Raw genomic sequence first — 20,799 nt, 5'->3', positions numbered from 1 at the left:
GTGACGCACTGTCATGACCAGAGGTGTCAGTCTTTTTTTTTCAACAGCCTAATTTCACATCCTGTTAGGTAAATTATTCAAATGTTTCTTTGTGCTGTTGACCCACTTCACATACATCAAATCCCCTGCCTTGGTGTGAAATTTAGAGCAGAAATATATTATCCTGCAAATATTTTTTTTTAGCTCTAGCCTAATTGTACAAAACTTGATATTCTTCTCCAGAAAGTTCTCATTGTAGTTTGCTATGGAACCTGAGAACAGAACCCCCCCCAGAGCACTGAAACAGAAACGGAATGCATATATAGGTCATGACATCACCTCTACACTGCTGGGGCTCACCATAGAGCTGTGGGACATTGCTGTCATTTCAACAGCACAACTTAGTGAAGTACTAGAGCCACGATAAAAAAAAAGATAGGCTCTGACAAAATTCTAGATGTAGATAGATGGAAACATCAGAGTGAGACAGACAGAAAGAAAGAATGAGCAAAAGAAAGAATGAAAGAAAAGTGGTAGAGGGATAGCACACAGGGTAACATATTTTGCTGCCACACTGTGATAAGTCAACATTGAGACATACTCAGATGAAAGGAATGTTGGACAGATGTGTGTGTGTGTGTGTGTGTGTGTGTGTGTGTGTGTGTGTGTGTGTGTGTGTGTGTGTGTGTGTGTGTGTGTGTGGTAGGTAGGTAGCCTATATGGGTGTTGTAGTTCCTGAAAATACAGTGTGCCACACTGTACCATAGCTTTATGAAATTTACCACACAATATGCTAACGCCTTGAGAAAAGACTTGCTTCACTTTGTTTAAATGAAAAGAGGAATAGGTTATTATTCTGTTGGCTCAACGTTAATATGTTATTACATTAATAAGAATATATGATATCCATGCCATTGCATTATGCTTTTCAAGTTGATTGGTAAGATTACATTTATTTCCAAAACTATTGACAAATGTAACCATGTTGTGTGGATCAGTAAAAAGTTATAATATCCCACTTTAACCACTTATGTTTTCTTTTCTACTAGTCTTGTCTCATTTCTTCTTGCATCACTCTGGTAAAATGGATGCCGTTTTGCAATGCAAGTCCTCGAAAAAGAAAAGTGTGACTCAAATATAACAGTAAATGATGCGTCTCGTCAGTCGCAATGGTTATACGTTGTTTCATGTCAAGTCATAAAGAGGAAGTGAAAGATATGGAAATGCCATGCAACTGCACTTACTGTATACAGCAGCATTCCTCTCTGACAATGAAATGCTGTGTTGGTTAAAGCTGTGTAACACAACCTATTCATGGGTTTCATCAAGTTCTTCTTCTTCTTCTTTTGTTTCTTGGCAGATTACTTGTTTCATCAAGTTCCTTGCCACAGGTATTATTAATCAAGCATCATGCAGTCTGCATTCATAAATTAGGGGCTTGATTGGATACACCTGTGGCAAGGGAGGGACCTGATGAAACCTGAATTTACAGTAATTTCCCTGTGTTTTCTGTTGGTTTCACTGAGTAAAATGGGAAAATATCATACATTATTACAGCCTAAACCATTATAATGACCACTTTGCTGGTAAATGTTAATAATTTAATGAGGATTGTTCACTGTCAAACATTTTGGAATGTTAGAAATTCTTTGGGTCACAGTTCTGCAGCCTGATTACAGTACGCGCTGAGCGCATTTAAAAGATTGAGCGGACCATTCTGGCAAAACGGAAACAGAATCATACAGGACTCTTCCTTTCATCCAATCAGGTTTTGCAAAGCGTACTAAGCCTACGTCATCCCCGGTGCTCTCCCAGCCGGCAGGATTGAAGCAAGAGTTTGGAATTGCACCACATTCCACCCGTTAAACAGTATAATATCTGAATACTTTGTTTTACAAAGTACTATCGCCGCCATGACTTTCGATGTGAGAAGGTGAGTAGAATTTATTAAGAGAAATGCGAAATCGGCGCATCTGTCACACGTTAGCATCCATTTGTTGCATGGGTTAACTGAACTGTTTTCCCACTCTGATAACTGTTGGCTAGGCTATCCAGCAACCACCAAGTGATACATTGTAGACGATAGGCTATACGCAGAGGATACATTCTGACAGGGCAACATCATGTCTGCAAACAAGTACAATGTAACATGCGTATCATCACATAGCCTACTCTCAAGGAACATGAGTCGATGCCGTCAATCAGAGTCGTTTTGGACTCAAACATTTAGCCAATTCTAGCTAGCTGATTTCTTCATCAATGATCTGTGTTACACATGAATAAAATACATATAGTGAGTTGAAAGATATATCTGAAATATGAATGACTGTCAGCTACAATTGTATGCACAATGTCATGCTCATTGAATACCACTGCAGAGAAGTTGCCCCCTCCCCCTGTATTTTTCAAGCTTAATTAACCACTTATCAGTTAGTTTGACTATTTAATAGCAAGTTTAATTGCTTACTTCCTTCCCTGTCCCAACTGCACTAGTATGTCTGTGGCTAGTTTTCTTTCCAGACACATTTCAATTTGTATGCTAATGTTTCATTGCACCATAGTTTCAGTGGATAGTTTCAGGTTATGTCAGACTTGGCTACCTTTTCTCAAAACATCAAAAACATCCATTTGCATGGTACTTATAGTGACTGGCTTTTTGTGGGTGTTAGGCCTGGTGGTTAAACTGTAGAAGATGGTGATGGTCTCTCTGGAGTCGGGACAGTGACCTCATGTCTTGCTTACTCACTTTCAGTCTGAGGAGTGCGCCATGTTCTGCTTTTTCATCATCATTCATCATCATATTTACCTCAATGTCCTTGTTGTAATTAACACCATCATCCTCATGACTTGTTAGATTTTTAGATAGATGTGATCATATGATACAGTACAGTTATTCATGGTGACGGTACACACCCGTCATTCAAATAAGGAACAAGATTCACCGTTTGTTCAAAGGTGTTATCAGTGTATCAAGTTACTGCAGGAAGTCAAGATCCTGTTACACATGCTTTTGCAAACATGGTTCACTCATAAAGGACTGATACCATTTCACACAAAAAGTGAGTGTGTTTTGTGTTGTGGCTTTTGTGCTGTCTTGCTCATTCCTAGGTTTCAGAATTAGAAGCCTCTAGTTTGGCTTCTGGACTGGAAGTACCTCTGGACTTCCAGAATCTTTCAGAACAGATCACAATCTGTGTTCTCTGTGTTATTGTAAGGTCCACATCAGTGTTTCTTAACTGGTGGGCCGGGACCCAAAAGTGGGTCGCAGAACTGTTCTGGGTGGGTCGCAGAGCTTTTGGATAAAAAAATAAATTGCCCGTTTAAAGTGCTACTTTATTAGCTCTGATATCAGAGCTTTATTTTGATCAACTTTAGTCGTATGTCAATTGTTGCCACGGACATACAGTGAGGAGCACATGTATTTGATACCATGCTAAAACAGGAATATAAAATCATCATTTGACAATTGATCTTAATGCCTTAATTAAAAAAATGAGTAAAAATCAAACCGCCAAGGACACCAATTTTCTTTGTGATTGAAGAATGTATCGTACATAGATAAATGTTTTCGTAAAATGCTAGGGGAAGGAAGTATTTGACCCCCTATGTAACCCTATGGGAATTTAACACATAGGGTTAACATAGGGGCAGGCAGATTTTTATTTTTAAAGGCCAGCTATTTCATGGATCTAGGATATTATGCATCCCGATAAATTTCCCTTGGCCTTTGGAATTAAAATAGCCCCACATCATCACATACCCTTGACCATAGCTAGAGATTGACATGGTGCTTTTTCCAGTAGGCCTATTAGGCTGTTTGATTTGCATTGAGCTCAATGAGCATCAAACAGGCTAATAGGCCTACTGGAAAAAGCACCATGCCAATCTCTAGCTATGGTGAAAGGTATGTAATGATGTGGGGCTATTTTAATTCCAACTGCCAAGGGAACTTTATCAGGATGCATAATATCCTGAATCCATGAAATAGCTGGCCTTAAAAAATAAAAATCTGCCTGCCCCTATGTTAACCCTATGTGTTAAATTCCCATAGGGTTACATTGGGGGTCAAATACTTCCTTCCCCCTAGCATTTAGGAGGAACATTTATTTATTTACGAAACATTCTTCAATCACAAAGAAAATTGGGGAGCTTAGTGGTTTTATTTTTACTCAATTTTTGAATTAAGACATTAAGATCAATTGTGAAATGATGATTTTATATTCCTCTTTTTAGGCAACTTTAGCATGGTATCAAATACATTTTCTCCTCACTGTATACAAAGTTTATGTGACGGGTCATGTCAGACATCATTTTAGCGGTAAATGCAAGTAGGCTACAATCCTGAATATTTTAAGCAGAATGTGGATTCACTTAAATTGAGGACAACATGAGACCCCAGTGTGGTGTGCAGTGGAGTACTGGCTCACGAGAGCATGATGAGACCATCCTGTAAAAGACAAACATTTTGAGAAGGCCTACTTTGAAACGTGTCAGAGTAAAGGTGATGGTCTACTCTGCACACTGTAATGGCCCCAAAGGAAGCCGTTGCAGTGGAGCCATTGCAGTGTGCAGACCATCACCTTTACTCTTTGATACGTTTTTTTGTCTGGCACCTGTTTAAAATATTTTTTTTTGGATGTCCGCACCCGTCTCTCCAAATACTGCTTTGAAACGTGACATCAGGAGTTGATGACTTCAGAAATGAAATACCAAACATCAGCATGTTCCAAACAAGTAGGCCTACTACAGGCACTTTGCGTATCTTACCATGTAGCTTACCATATTCGTTTGCTTTAACATATATATAAATATATATATTATATATATATATATATATATATATATATATATATATATATGCGTTGGGACTTGATGAACATGGGAGATTGTGAGCCCCGAAGCTAGGCCAATTAAGAGCCACTGGTCTACATGACAAGAATGGCACCAATGTACAGTTGTATTGAAGTTGGTGTACCTTTGGTCTTTATGGATGGTACTTTCATCCATGTGCCCTTTTTGGACAAGGGCAATGTTCTGCTTTCAGAGTTTAAGGCCAGTTTGGACGCTTTGTAAAATGTGAATAAAAAAGAATACTATGATTTACAAATCATGTCAGCCCTGTATTTAATTGAGGATAGAACAAAGACAACATACCAACTGTTGAAGGAGAGAAATCTAACTATTTCATGGAAATTATAAGCACCTTTTGAATTTGATTCATAGATAGTCAAATAGTCCCTCTCCTCTTGAGGTCTCAAAAGGGTTGGGATGGATGCACCAAAAGTTGTTTCATGATAAAGACAACTAAAGGAGGAACATTTCACAACTAATTAGGTGAACTGGAACCATCAATGGGGACAAAAAAAGAGCACACTAATAATATTAGTCATTGTGAAATTGGCCCATGCAGTGCTTCGGAGAGATTAATGCCAAACTTCAGTGGAAAATAATGACACTAAATAATGTGTTTAGGGTTAGCCATTGATTTCACTCAACAGGATAGATAGACACACACACACACACACACACACACACACACACACACACACACAAAAGATACTTTTATGAAGGCCTGGCGAGATAAACTTTCCAGTGTCATCCAAAACCACATGGCAAAAATGTATTGTAGGAAAGTTACATAAGGACTTTCTCAGAATCAAATTGATAGGAATGCCCAGTATCATTGGGCTCAGAAGAGAACTATGAACTGAAATCTACACTGAAAAGTTTCTGAAAACTCACTGTAGCTTAAAAATGATCTTGTAGACTTGTAGAGTTGGCATAGCTCAAATTCACACTTCCTCAAACCAATGAGAGAAGTTAAGTGTTGATGAAAGTGGCAAGAATGAGTGTGTCAGACAAGTATGTTATGTGTGCAGGTTACATAACTTAAATGAATAAGAATGTAACATTTAATACATAATTAAGATTGATAAAATAACTATGGCAAGAAGTTTTATTTAGTGATTCAGTTATGGTTATGGTTATGGCTATTTGTCAGACCCCTTTGTCCAAAGCGACAGCAGTTATTGAAATAGACCACCTGTTTTAAGGCAACTGGGACTACTTATGGCTATATTATGGCTATATATGTAGAAAACAGCTAGCAGGAGAGATTCGCGTACACATTTCGATTAACATACAGCTGTCAAACATCACTAAAAAAAACGAGTTCATTTTATCATGTCAGTTGGAGTTATCTCTCGTGGCATTGGAAATTTGAATGACCACACCGCCATAAAAAGCAGAAGGAAAGACCCACATATCATGGTGACCTTATCCATGCTTTTAATGCGCCCCAATGCAATATTTATGTTTGACAAAGGTATAATTTGCGTCTATTTTTATGTGTGTAGGATTGCGCTGTATCAATGTTATCTCTATGGCCTTTCACAGGGCACTATTGCCATAGAGTGTGGGATAAAGGAAGGGAAGGAACACAAGCTGGAGTTCCTAAGAACCCAATTACATGATGGCTTAGTAAGTAATGGCTTGGTAATGGAGGAACAAGGCATTCAAAAACTTTGCCATCGCTTGTTTCCACTACCAAAAAGGTCAGCTGGCAGGGGGACCACGTGGAAACTTAAGAGCCATGGAAATCAGGTGTGTGTGTGTGTGTGTGTGTGTGTGTGTGTGTGTGTGTGTGTGTGTGTGTGTGTGTGTGTGTGTGTGTGTGTGTGTGTGTGTGTGTGTGTGTGTGTGTGTGTGTGTGTGTGTGTGTGTGTGTGTGTGTGTGTGTGTGTGTGTGTGTGTGTGTGTGTGTGTGTGTGTGTGTGTGTGTGTGATGCACATTGCCTTATGATGTGCTGATCCAGGGACTCCAAGTCATAAAACATGCCCCTGCTCCCAAAGCCATGTAAAGGAAGGAGTGCCAGTTTTCCTCTCCGGTTATTGTGATGTTCCAAAGCCCTTTTCCATTTCCACGCCTTTAGCCTTAAAATGGACAAAGTGGTTCCATGCAGGGTGCCTTTCACGCATCGTTAGAGACCCGGTCAGTTGGGAAATGCTGTAATTTGTATTCACTGTTCCCAATTTAATATCAACAATCGGAAAGGTTATCGCCCCTCTCCAGTAAACGCAATTAAGATCCCGTCATTGTGTGTGTGTGTGTGTGTGTGGAACAGAGACGAGACGAGCAGGCTGTCCTTTTTAGACCAAGGCCTGTTGTCTAGCTCACAGGTTTAAGGAACACGGTGTCCTCCTTATTGTTAGTTCAGCTCTGTAGAGAGAGAGAGAGAGAGGAGCAGAAGCAGCCCGCCCCTGTCAAAATAGATGGTGCAACACAGGAAATGACTAGATCCATACCCCCCCGGCCGACGTGTTTGCACTGTAACCACTCCGAGTCGGCAGTCATGGGGCAAACCCAGCAGTGCTGCCTGCCTTGCCTCAGTTGCCTGCCTGGGACTCCTCAACGGCATTGGGACACCGTGTGCTCATATCACTCAGCTGATGTGTTAAGAGATTTCTTAAACACCGTGGCGTGTACTGTTTGGTCAGGGATGTGGTCACCACTCTTTAGATGGGGGTCAGGATAACACCACTAGATGTTGATGGTGGAGGGAGGGTGTGAGGTGGGTCAGTGAAGGGGGGGGGGGGGGGTCATGATGTAACCTTCTTATGAGGAGTGAAGGAGGAGGAGGAGATTATTTTGATTTGTGGAATTCCTGCCTGTTGATATTTTTTTTCTGTGTGTGTTTGTGTTTGTGTCAGACCATTTGGCTTTCTTGTGTCCAGTCCAGTTCTCACCCATCCCCACATTCACATGTGGTAAATGATGTCTAAAAATATTTGATATTATTTCAAAATGGAAAAAAAAAACACTGACCATAGAATGTTAACAACTGTTCAGCTGGAACATTTTAATTGTTTCCCTTTTTCACCCACATTTCTTTACAAGAACACCACAGTTTTGAAACCACTTTTGCTAGGATTTTCATTGCTTACCACCAGAGACTAAAATTAAACCTAAACATTTGGTCTTCAGAACATCAGCATGGCTGTTTTCAGCATCTCAGGTGGTGTCCTAGTCAGCGCACTGCATCTGTATTTGTACACAGTGTCTCTTCAACCAAACATCCTCTCTGCCCAGAGGGGCCCTACTGCCCTGGCTGGCTACTCCACCCTTCCTCAGTGGAGGCCCTCCGCCTCTTCTGACACATGAAAAGTAGAACATTCGTGGGGGTTTTTTTGACTCCGTTTTATTGCAACATTTGTTACTATGATATTGGTCAGCTCATGGATAAGAACAAAGTTGTAATTCGACTTTAGCCTTGGCATTCAAACAGAATACTTCAAAGACATAATAAGCACAGTTGTTACAAGTGATTACTGAAGCATGCTTTGAGGCAAGAAAGGGCATTCCACCTTCGTTTACTTTTAACAGAGAGGCTTGGGCTACCGATCCGGGGTTTTCATAAGTGGAGGACCACCATTAATGTCGGTCCCTGTGAATTGTATACTTAAATCGGGGGGTGGTTGGTGAAGGTGGAGCAGAGCGTGTTAAGTGTTGAGACCCCCGCCCTCCACTTTTCCTCCATCATCCCCTCCTCCTCCATCATCGCGGCCTCCTCCTCCGCCTCCTCAGCCTCCTCCTCCTCCTCCTCCCTCTCCTCCCTCTCACAGGATTGCGTCAGCTCAGCTGGGATGACTGCACTGGCAGCCGCAAGTGGAAGAAATATTTTACTGCGAGGACAGATGCCAGTGATTTTGGGGAGGAGAGAGAGGGCAGGGCTGAGGAAGAATGGCAGAGAGAGATGGAGAGAGAGTTGGAAAGAAGGGATAGAGAGGGGTGGAAGGAGAGGGAGAGATTGAAGGGAGATTGGGGAAAGAAAGGGAGGGAGAGAGGGGAAAAAGGAAGAAGGGGAGCGGGGCTGAGAGGGAGTGAGTCAGAAAAGATTTCAATGCCGAAAAAGGCCTGGAGAGAGAGAGTGAGTGAGGGAGAGAGAGGGGAGTTTGTTAGTCTCAGAGCCAGAATAGTTCCAGTGCCTTAGGAAGCTACGAGAGCACTTCTCAGGGCCGAAAAAGGCAATACTGGAACGCGCCCCCTCTCTCTTTCTCTCTTTCTCTCTCTCCCTCTCCCTCATTCACTCTCTCTCTCTCTCTCTTTCTCTCCCTCTCCCCCTCTCCCTTATTTTAGCCCAAACTCAGGATTGGTTGGATCCGAGTGAAAATGTGAGCCACATGTTTGGCTCGTCGGCTCAGCAGCACCTTCTAGCATCTGTGTCATAACTCCCTCCTCCCCCCACTGACCGCTCGGTCCGTCCGTTTGACAAGTTGACCTCGCCACAATGCTAACGCCACTAACACCAGACTCCCTCAGTCACCCCCCCCCCCCCCCCCCCCCACCGAGTGTTGCTGCCCCAACCCCCCTCGAGCAGCAGGGGAGGATGTTCTTGGAGGTTTTGCTTTTTTTTTGCTGTTGTTATAGAGCTGTGGGCCGGGGCCCTGCCCTGGAGCCAGGCACTTCCAGCGGCCCTAGAAAGCCCAGGCAGCTGTCATTGTTCGCTTTCCTCAACGGAGCTTCCGCCGCCCGACTCCCGATAAGATGCCTGGAGAGTTTGCATCCGCTTGGGTATACACCGGTGACCTTCTTCACTGGTCTAGATAGGGGTGTGTGTGTGTGTGGTGTGTGGTATGTGTGTGTGTGTCTGTTTATTTATTTATTGGCAAGTGCAGATGTGTTAGTTTGTGGTGTGTGTGTGTTTGTGGTGGTTTGTGTTTATGTTTGGTCTGGACACGTTTGTGTATGTGTGTGGGCGAGCGAGCGAGCGTACGAGTTGTTGAGTTTTGTGGCGTGGATGCGTATGTATCGAGGTTGTGGTGTGCTGTGTGTGTGTGCGCGCGCATGTTGTACATACGTGTGTGTTTGGTCAGTGGCTGGCCCTTCCTTCCGCGGTCAGGAGGAAGAGGTGTAACGGCGCAGCCTGACGATGGGCCCCAGCCCCTCCGGGCCTCAGCTGCGGCGGCGCTGCTGGACCGTGGCCGTCTGCCATAGATAACATTCTTTCACGCCGCTGTAATGTTCAACCCCCCCCCCCCCCCACACACACACACACACAACCCAACCCAACCCGCTCAAGCTCCTCCATCTACCTACCCCCCCCCATCTCCACGCCGTGCTGAGAACACTCTGTGCTTTCACACATGCCCTTCAGTGAGGAATGCTGCCGTGTTTACTTTTTCTTTCTTTTTCTTCTTCCGCTCTCATTCACCACTCTTCCTTGTCTCTCTCTCTTTCTTCCCCCCTCCCTCTCTCTCTCTCTCTCTCTCTTCCTCTCGGTCTTTGCTGTGACTGCAGGTTTGATATCTACAGGAAGGTGCCTAAAGACCTGACCCAGCCTACCTACACTGGAGCCTTCAGTAAGTTGAATAATTGATTGCCATATCAACACAGTTGATTGGAATTTGTCTTGGTGCCATAATTCCAGTTGAAAAAGGCAGTACATGCATACACATAACATACAGTACAAGCAAGTGTGGCTGTCAAACTGTTTCTTTTTTTTATTATTGTTTTGTCTTTACAGAAACCTGGGTGGGCAACCTGTAGAGAGAGAGAGAGAGTTTATTAGTCCATGTGTGTGAGCGAGAGTGGGTAATTGTGTGTATTTGAACGTGTGTTTGAGCGTTTATCAGAATGTGTTAATGTGCGAGAAGGAGAGAGAGTGAGAAAAGAGTGTTTGTTTAATCTGTCTATCAGGTGGGTATTGATGATAATGGGGGGGTGGTGGGGTGTAGAATCACAGCACCAGTCAATACACATCAGTACTAATCATCCCCCCCCCCCCCCCCTCTTGGCCCCCCCATGACTCTGCACGCTGGCATGGTTATTTGACTAACCCCGGTGTTGCATCAGCGTTAGCGCTGTGGCTATTGATTATTCACAGCTTATCAATGCTGGAGGCCTGACCTCCTCTTCCTGGGAGGCTGCTATTGATTTAAGGGGCCTGTTGCTTCATCTCCATGACTGTGCACACACACGCTGGAGGAGAGCGAATCCCTTTTGTCCTGGCCACAGTCACAGTCACACATGTAGCTATGTAGCCCTGCCATGTCACACTAGTGTGTGTGTGTGTGTGTGTGTGTGTGTGTGTGTGTGTGTGTGTGTTTGTGCGTGAGGTCACGCATGGTAGTCACCTCTCAGCTATTGTCGCTTTAGCCTCAGGTGGAATACCTGCCTGTCTCATCATTAGTCATGGCTGCCAGAATGATTACAAACACACACACCCACACACCCGCACACACAGACACGCTACGTCGACGAAGGCATTGATCCAACTAATCTGTTCCCAGCATTTGGTGGGTTAATTGCTTACAGTAAATATGATCTTTTTTTCCCCCTTAGATGTACTGAATATACACAAACTGAAACTGCCGTTCCCCTGTGGCATATGCTAGAAACCACGGACCACACACATAATATGGAGATATGGAGTTATGCTTCTTTTTGTTGTTTTCAGAACTCTTAGCTAAGATTTAAGAAGGCGGTGATTTGGGTTTCTCAACAGTTCTCTAGTCCTCCAGGGAATCAGTATGTCGGCCATGGAAGAGTTGAGTCGTGTTCATTACTACTCAACCACACATAATATGGAGATATGGAGTTATGTTTCTTTTTTTGTTTTTAGAACTCTTAGCTAAGAGTTAAGAACGCGGTTAAGACTAAGATTTGGGTTTCTCAACAGTTCTCTTGTCCAGGGAATCAGTATGTCGGCCATGGAAGAGTTGAGTCGTGTTGATTACTGTATCCTGCACTGACCCCGAATCGGTGAACTGTGTGTCATGGCGACACTCCCCATTGTTTGTGCCGTAGCTAAACATTACCATGTGCAAACTGGAACAACTAACCCGCAGCCTCGCGGCAGGCGATGGCCATGGAGTCATGTGACCTACCGCGGTCGTCAGGGGCGTGTCTGGAGGGAGACCGTCTCCATGTAAACACGGAGTTCACCTGCTGAGCGCTGTGGGCTGATGAGTCACAGGGTCACGTGATCACCCGTGGTAACGCGCCAGGCCAGGCTGTGAAAGCGCCTTGATATGCACCGCAGGGATGTCGTGTCATAATTAATGATGCCCGTAAATCTATTTTTGCTTCCCAGATGTGCTTGTGTAATTACTGGATGTGAACGTTGGAAAAGTTACTTAAGTTTCCCTTAAGCTAAGCCGAAACAAAAGTGTGTGTGTGTGTGTGTGTGTGTGTGTGTGTGTGTGTGTGTGTGTGTGTGTGTGTGAATATCTATAAATATATACATGTTCATCAAGCTGAATTGCTCCTGTAGTTGAGAAATGGTTGCTATAGTTCACTATTCCAATGCGAAAAACAACTTAAACTTAAGTACATATAGTGTATGTGTATATTAATGTCTGTGCCTGTGTCTATGTGTGTGTCTGTGTTTGTGTGTGTGTGTGAGAGAGAGAGATTTGTCACTGTAAGTAATTATGCTTGAATTATTGATTGTTTGATTTTACAAGCATATTGTATTGGTGTAGTAAACAAGATAAGAATAGGACCTTTGGCTGTATGACCAAAGTTGTTTATCTTTGTCTCAATGGCTAATTAGTAACCTCAGCTGAAAAGAAAGAGGAGAAAAACACCTTGCACAACTCAAGTTCACACGGCATGTGCTCAGACAGGTAGAGCTCCTGTGTGCCTCGTAGATTATGGGCCCCCTGTGTGATCACGCCGACCAAACAGCCAGAACCATGTGTTCCCTTTTTTTTAGGGGCATTCTTTGCATAGTTTTCTCAAAGGTGAGAGTGAAAAGTGATAAATCTGTCTCTCTCTCTCTCTGTGTGTGTGTGTGTGTGTGTGTGTGTGTGTGTGTGTGTGTGTGTGTGTGTGTGTGTGTGTGTGTGTGTGTGTGTGTGTGTGTGTGTGTGTGTGTGTGTGTGTGTGTGTGTGTGTGTGTGTGTGTGTGTGTGTGTGTGTGTGTGTGTGTGTGTGTGTGTGTGTGTTGGGGGAGGGGGTGCAAACGAGATGTTCTGTACCTGTCAGTGCTGAAAGCTGTCTTTCACCAGTGGAAACATTTGAGTCCCTTGTGTGAGCGTTGTGTGATTAGTTCAAACGCCTAACCCAAATGTGTGTGTTTCTGTGTTCTCTTGCCCCCCCCCACAGTCTCAGTATGCTGCTGTGTCTTCATGCTCTTCCTCTTCCTCTCGGAGCTCACTGGATTCATAGCCACAGAAATGTACGTATGGTACTTTACATGCTCTTTAGGGGAAGCACCCACTCACGCACCATTTTCCTGTTTGACCGCAATTTACACAACATAAGCGTACTGCCAGGGAGCGATACTTCTGTCTGGTTATTTTACGGTTATATTTGTAGGAGTGACCTCACATATAGAAAATGTACATCTGCTAAAGTGCGCTCGTCATTGTCTTGTTTGGGAGCTAGGCCAGTCATTTTTTACAGGAATGTGTTATGTATGACATGTTACTGATGATGGCTTTACATTCATTCTCTCCTTCTCTTGCTCTCGGTCATACACACACCCACACACACACACATGCGCATACACACACATATACACACACACGCGCGCACACACACACATACGCAGAGTTTCATTGTTGCCATAAACGAAAATGGTGTAGGCCTATGTGGGGGAATGTTCTTCCTCCTTCCCTCCCCATCTTACTGTAATGAGTAGGTACGCGGTCTCATACTGTGCAGAAAGGAAAACACATCCAGTGCTTCCAGCTGTGGTCACGCCACACCACAACAGCTCACCACACCACACAACACAACACAGCACCACAACATCTGGGTGTCCATACAGCTCTCCCGTATGCTTTATGTGTTCATGAGAATTCAACCGAAAAGTCTTCTGTGTTGTGCAAATTAAACCTGTCAAGTGAAGACTTGTGGACAACTGTGGGATGAAAGTGGGTTAATGGGAATGGCAATATGAGAATGTATGGTATCTTTGCGAATATGTGAGCCATTTATACATAACTGGCATGTGTATGTATTAGGGCTCAATAAGGTATGCATTAAGCGTCATTACACATTTATTAGGTTTTTGTTCAACAGTTTCTTATTCTTACTCAGTAGGTAAATTATTCTTGGTAAATCTGGAATAAGCAGCTAGTTGGTCTTAGTATAAGGTTATTTTTTGCCATATGGATCAGAATAGAAAATTTATACCCTTCTAGTACATTGTCTTAATATATTATTCTGTCACTAGAAGTCACATATTCAGACAGTAAACTAGGAATCTATATATTTTGATCCATACTAGTAAGTAGTAACCTTAGATCAGGATAAACTGGTTGCTTTAAGGATTTGCCAAGAATGCATCACCAAATGATTGATTAAGAATAAGAAATTGTTGAATAAAGACCTTATACATGTGCAATGGTGCTTAATAAAATACCTTTTCGAGCACTAAACACATACACATTTTAGTTACTGGATGTATTTGTGGTTAACATGTGTTTCCTAAAATAAAGTATTACCAAATGAGTCTTTTAAGTGAATAAACCCATTTCAATCAATCAGGCCCATTATGCCGTATGTAATTCAAAGGTTAATCCAGTCCTTCTAACAAATCAATTTCTTATCTGACTTGGACGTGCTTCCACACAGGATTTCCTATTGAAATGGTCCAAATCCACAGTTAAGAGTTGGGTGGAAACTCAGCTGCTGTGATACCTCCCAACAATATACCCGTAATTTCCCGACTATTAGCCGCGGCTTATACATTGATTTTGCAAAATTTGTTCAGCTATGAGGGCAATACAGGGGGGCAGTTAATATGGTGTTAATATGGTTTTGTTTCTTTTAACTTGCATAAAACACTGTCCTGCGGCTTATACACAATGCGGCTTATATGCGGGAAATTACTGTAGTGCCCAGTGGACCTTCCTCTCTTTCTCCCTGCCGGTCTCTCTCCCTCCTTTTCTCTCTCTCTTCCTCCCTCCCTTTCTCTGTTTCTCTCTCTCCTTCTCTCTCTCTCCCTCTTTCTCCCTCTCTCTCTCTCTCGCTCTCGCTCTCTTTCTCCCCTTTGAACATATGATAAATTGTTTTTTTTATGTGTGAATGTATTAATGAATGTTTGTAAGGTGTTATTGGCGTGTCATGACTTCATGGGTTAAGGAATGATTCAATGAATGGCAGTTGAACCTCTCCCCCCCCCCCCCCCCCCCCTCTCTCTCCCCCCATCTCATGTGAAACTCTGGTAGTCTCTCAAGGGTGTTCCTCGGGTCGCCCCGGGTGTCCTTGTGGTGTATGACAGACGCGGATGGCCGTCTTTCTGTTTAGCATTGACTGGGCTGTTTTTGTGGTCGCACACACACAGTGTCGTAACCTGTAGTTACGGGATGTCGACTTGAGCCCAACGATGTGTCAGTGTGTCTTTTCCGCAGTGACATGGGGAAGGAAATGAAAGTGTCTCTGAAAAAAGGAGCAGTTGAGATGCACTTTTGTTTCTTAGGTCAGCACTTTACAAAGACGCGTTGCCGTTTTAGTTCTCACTCATTTTAGATACCGCCTAGCTGTGTAGAAATCTATGAGAACATGAACAAGTGAAGTCACATGACACGAGGCTGCCTTTTGTGCAGAATGTGAATTATGTCAGCCACTGTAACCTTTTAAATGTCAGAAGAGATGTAACGTGACAAAACACGTCATGTTCAGATAGATTTTCTTGGAGTCAGTTACATGATCCTAGGTCACCACAATGGCTTCTCCGTCCACTAACCCCCAGTCTGTTGTTGTGTTTGCAGAGTAAACGAGTTGTATGTGGATGACCCCGATAAAGACAGTGGGGGGAAGATTGATGTGAGTGTAAACATCAGTTTGCCAAACTTGCACTGTGATTGTGAGTATTTATTACACACATATACAAACTTATCTCTTAATGCTTCTTTTCCGTGCTCTAGAAACTCCACACACACACACATACACACACACACACACACACACACACACACAGCACTGGCCAACCCCACCCTCTCTTTCCCACACCCTTCCCCTGTCATGTTTTCCCTGTCATGGCTTGTTTTTCGACAAGTCAGCCGGCGTGCTTTATGGCTCCCGTGAACACTTTGACCTAGATTGACTCAGGAAATACACAACAAACGCCATGTTTGCTTTGAGGCCTGACACCGTTTGGAGCGGTCACCATTTTTGCATCTCTCTCATGGTATGGTCATGGCCCGGTCATGGCCCGGTCATGGGCCTTTAATGTCCTCTGACCAGCTTTGTTTCCCCTACCACCGCCTTATTTTTTGTCCGTACCGTAATTTCCTCGACTATTAGCCGCGGCTTATACATTGATTTTGCAATTTCTTCAGCTATGAGGTTAATACAGGGGGCACTTAATATGGTGTTAATATGGTTTTGTTTCTTTTAACTTGCATAAAACACTGTCCTGCGGCTTATACAAGATGCGGCTTATATGCGGGAAATTACTGTAAGTGTTGATATGATTAGTGCAACAACTAATGAGGGGCAGACAGTCTCTGTTGGTCAGCTCCGAGGTTTGTTGTCCAGCTCCAACAATACAGGCGCTGACATGACGGTGGTGACCTGGCCTGGCACCCCAAAGTCACCTCGTGTGTCTCTGACAAATATTACATGAGCTCTCATGGAACATGGAACATTCCACTCAAATCAAATCGTATCAAACCATCACTGAATCGGTTAACTTTCCGAAAGTCCGATCTTTCCGATCCGGCATTAACCCCCTTGATGTCCTGTGATTCACCTGTCGATGGGCACCATCACATCCTCTTTTCCCGTAACCTGAGCAACATCTCCTCCGCACTTCCTCAACGCACCTTACAGCATCCTCCGTGATGTCAGAAGAAAAAAAAGGGGGGGCAGAGCAGAGAAATTTGGCCCAGAGAGAGGTGAGCGTAATCGGGCCACACCTCCTCCTCCTCCTCCTTCTTCTCCTCCTCCTCCTCCATGACATTGTTCTGAAAGTATTCCCTGTGACACACTCTCCGCAGCAAATGAGGGAGAACGAGGAGAAGAGGAAGAAAAAATCAGCACAAACCAAAGAAAGCGGGGAGGGGGAGGGGGGGGGTGAGGAACTCCTTTTGGGCTGTACCAAAAATGGAAGGATTTCGTGCTCTTGCTGAGGGGAAAAAAAGGGAAAAAGAGGAATGGATGAGCTCAGTTGGCGTCTTTGGCTTTGACTTTTCTAGCTAGAGTGAGTCAGAGTCATGAAATCCGGGTTATAAGAATGGTAATGACTTCACATAGAGGAAGCACATGTTAACTTGCGCGCACACACACACACCACACACACACACACACACACACACACACACACACACACACACACACACACTCAAACTATTTCTCCCTCTTACATATATACACATGTGATTCCTCAGTTTTACCCAAGGGGAAACCTTGTATCTGGATATAGCCAAGTTGACTCATGAGTGTGTGTTCTGTAACCTCGTAATGCCCATACACATCATTATCGGTAGCTTGTACTGTAGCTCACTACGTAGCATTTCCCATGGCCCGCCCCTGTGATGAAATGGTTCGACTGACGAGGGCAACCTACTTACAGCGCACATGACGCTAACGCTAAAATCACTAGCGCCAGCTGATATGTGCTCATGGTTGTGTCACAGCCCTTTGTCAACGGCTCTGTCACGACTATAGCAACAGGTCTCCACTTTTTGGTCACGTATTGACCCGTGTGCACAAGAGATAAGGCCTCACCTTGCTCGATGGCGATGACGCGGCAAGATCATGTAAGCTGTGTAATCGGAAGAAGTGATTTTGATTGGTCACCGCCGGCTGGCCACGCGTTGAGTTTCAGGTCCTTTCCAAAAGGGTATTCCCTCTGCCATGACGCCTCGTTCTGCTTTTCAGCGCTCTCTTGATTGGCTGAACCTGTCGAAGGAGTTATTGTTTACTCTTGTGATCAGCTGAATTTGTTGTACGAGTTATTGTTTACTCTTGTGATCAGCTGGACCATGTTGTGTTGGTTATTGTCTACTCTTGCATTTTTGCGCTAGATTTGTCGGATCTTTGTTTTGTAGTCTGTGTTATTGTCCTTATCGGTTCATTTGCTCTGGCAAGTCTTTAAGGTTTTGGGTGGACCTTACAACTCAGGGTTTTGCTGGCTGTTTTTTTCCAGGAACTACAATTATAAATAGTCATGTAAGCTGATGTAACTGTTTGCAATCAGACAAAGTAACATGGCTAATAATAGGGCTGTTAATTGAGCTAGTTGATGGACCGATGGCTAATAATAGGGCTGTTAATTGAGCTGGTTGATGGACCGATGTCTCAGTGGCCTGTTAGCTGATGCCTTCTCGTCGGCCGCCCCAGCAGACACACACACAGCACTCCTCTGCTCTCCCCTGTAAGCCCTGCGCACCTCCGCTCAGGCCTCTCTCTCTCGCTCAGTTCTTTTCGCACTCAGGCACAATGGCCCCCGTGACAACCGCCCCCCCCCCCCCTCCACCTCCACCCCCCCCTCTGTGCACCACCACCAGCCCCATGTCCTGACAGCTCCGTGTTAGAAGTGTTGGGCGCCCAGACGCTCGCCAGATTGTGCGTTTACCCTTGAGCGCCGCTTCTCCTCCCAGTGTTTTTCCACCGGCCGGCTCGCGGGCCCGCGACTCGGGCAGCCCCCACCGCGCCAGATGTTGGCCCGCGCGGCTCTCCTCCGGCACATTCTTCCCTCTCGCCCCATTCCAGCCCCCCCCTCAGACTCTAACGTGCACCAAACACACACACACACACACACACACACACACACACACGCAGTGCGCTTTACGGTGGGGCTTGCTACAGCTTCTGTCGGGGAAGGGCTTGCAGGGCTTGGGATAGTAGGAAGTAGCGGAGAGAGTGCAGTGGAAATAATGTCTGTCCTCCACCGCATGTTAAAATAGGAACCCACCATCAGTGTAGCCCTGCATAAACACAGCGGCTGGAGTGTTATTTTAGGCGTTTTAAAAGGTGAGGTCTTTCGGAAGTTGGCATGGCACGGGGTGGGGGTTGGGGTGGGGATAGTGCAGTGGGGCTAGTGGGAGTGTTTTGGAAGCTGTCATCACTGCCTCTAAAGGTCAGGCATCAGATGCCCCGGTAAAGCCCCCCAGGAAAGGCCATCTGGAAATAGATGCCCACTGGCATGTCTGGGCCCCCAGAGATCCGATCTGAGAGGTGGCAGAATGGGCGGTTGGCACCCCATGCCCACTGAGTGAGGGGCATGACGGCATGTTGGGTAGATGATGCCCCCACTCCACTGATGAGGTCTCCTCCCTAATTGCTGCAATGATGAAACGTTCCTTGCCAAATATAACTAAAAGTGTGTGATTAAACTACTCAACATTTCTTTAAAAAGCAAAAAACATGTGTGTTTTTGACTCCTACTCCTTCAGTTTAAAAATGGCCTAATTCACATTAATCAGTTGAAAACATGATTTTAAACATATGTTCTTATTGGAAATGCATTTGTGTGGATGTATTTTAAGACAGGTTGGGTGCAGCCAAGAGAGCTGGAGTGAGAGGAGAGGCCTGTGTGTGTGTGTGTGTGTGTGTGTGTGTGTGTGTGTGTGTGTGTGTGTGTGTGTGTGTGTGTGTGTGTGTGTGTGTGTCTGTGTGTCTGTGTGTCTGTGTGTCTGTGTGTCTGTGTGTCTGTTGTGTCTGTGTGTCTGTGTGTCTGTGTGTCTGTGTGTCTGTGTGTGTCTGTGTGTGTGTGTCTCTTTGGCACTCCGATGTGATTTAGCCCCGGTTCACATGAGCGTGCTCTGGCCGGTAGAGGCCCTGGGAGCGCGGCGCTCTCATCCTCTCGAGTGCTGACCTCATCTGTGTCAGTTCTGTTTATACTGGCCGGCCTCCTCCAGAGCCCTCTGGTCTATTTGCAACTTGCTCTGTGTGTGTGTGTGTGTGTCTCTGTTCAATCTGCAGTGAAAAATAGATTATTAAATGATCAGGCTTTTAACATTCCTCTTTCTCTCTTTTTTTCACCCCCTTCATCAACCTCCCTCTCTCTCTCTCTCTCTCTCTCTCTCTCTCTCTCTCTCTCTCTCCTCTCTCCCCCTCTCCCCCTCTCCTCTCCTGCAGTGGTGGGTCTGGACATCCAGGATGAGATGGGCCGGCACGAGGTGGGCCACATCGAGAACTCCATGAAGGTGCCCCTCAACAACGGCTACGGCTGCCGCTTCGAAGGAGAGTTCAGCATCAACAAGGTGCCCAGTCTAGCCTTCCTCTTGTCTTCCACCTGTAGCCAAGGGCCTCTCTCCCACCACCTGACCACAGCTCATAGGGTGCCTCTCATTCGTCTTTTATACGTCCTCCCTTCCTCTCTCCTCACTGATCTACATAAAGAATGTTTGGGCGGCAATAATGGCATAGTCTATCCAGTGTTGGTTATAGATCCGGGGGAACGGCCCTCGAGGATCGAGCATCGAGGATCGAGGAGAGATGTTGAGAGGCACCCACAGTCTCAAGTCCTCCTCGTGGTCACTGCAGGGTCTCTTCGGGTGAAGGCGACTTGCGTGGGTGATCCTGGGTTTATTTCCTCGCGGTGACTCCTCTATGCCTAAGGCAGTATGCAGCGTGTGAGCTCAGTGCCGATAACGTACGCGTTTAAAAAAAGAACCATGCGAGTTAAAATTGGGAACGCTCTGTAACAAAACGGGAACAGTACGTGTGCGAGAGAGGTTGTTAAAATGTATACTTTTGGGAGATGAGTGTGGGCTTTTGACATTTTCCAACTGTCCGCAGTGCGCCAGTATGGTTTAGGGAGAAAGAGAATAAAAGGGGAAGGAAAAAAAGTAATCTATTATTGGATTTGTCCTTAAATCATAACCCAATGTCCCCTCGGAGGAAATGTTGCGGCTTAA

The 20,799-nt window shown here is 44.8% G+C and overlaps 1 protein-coding gene across 1 annotated transcript in view; it reads left to right on the top strand.

Annotated features, from left to right (window-relative positions):
• The first annotated feature begins 1,783 nt into the window (after window positions 1-1,783).
• The window catches only part of ergic1 (endoplasmic reticulum-golgi intermediate compartment 1), a 29,330-nt gene continuing 10,314 nt past the window's right edge, over window positions 1,784-20,799 (top strand). The window contains exons 1-5 of the mRNA XM_062524189.1: window positions 1,784-1,912; window positions 10,277-10,338; window positions 13,088-13,160; window positions 15,703-15,797; window positions 20,018-20,142. Coding sequence (XP_062380173.1) covers window positions 1,893-1,912; window positions 10,277-10,338; window positions 13,088-13,160; window positions 15,703-15,797; window positions 20,018-20,142 — 375 coding nt within the window. The 5' untranslated portion in view covers window positions 1,784-1,892. The remainder of the gene's footprint in view (window positions 1,913-10,276; window positions 10,339-13,087; window positions 13,161-15,702; window positions 15,798-20,017; window positions 20,143-20,799) is intronic.

This window comes from Sardina pilchardus, chromosome 21, assembly GCF_963854185.1.
Source record: "Sardina pilchardus chromosome 21, fSarPil1.1, whole genome shotgun sequence".
In the NCBI taxonomy this organism is placed as follows: Eukaryota; Metazoa; Chordata; class Actinopteri; order Clupeiformes; family Clupeidae; genus Sardina; species Sardina pilchardus.
This window is presented reverse-complemented; position numbering and strand designations above follow the sequence as displayed.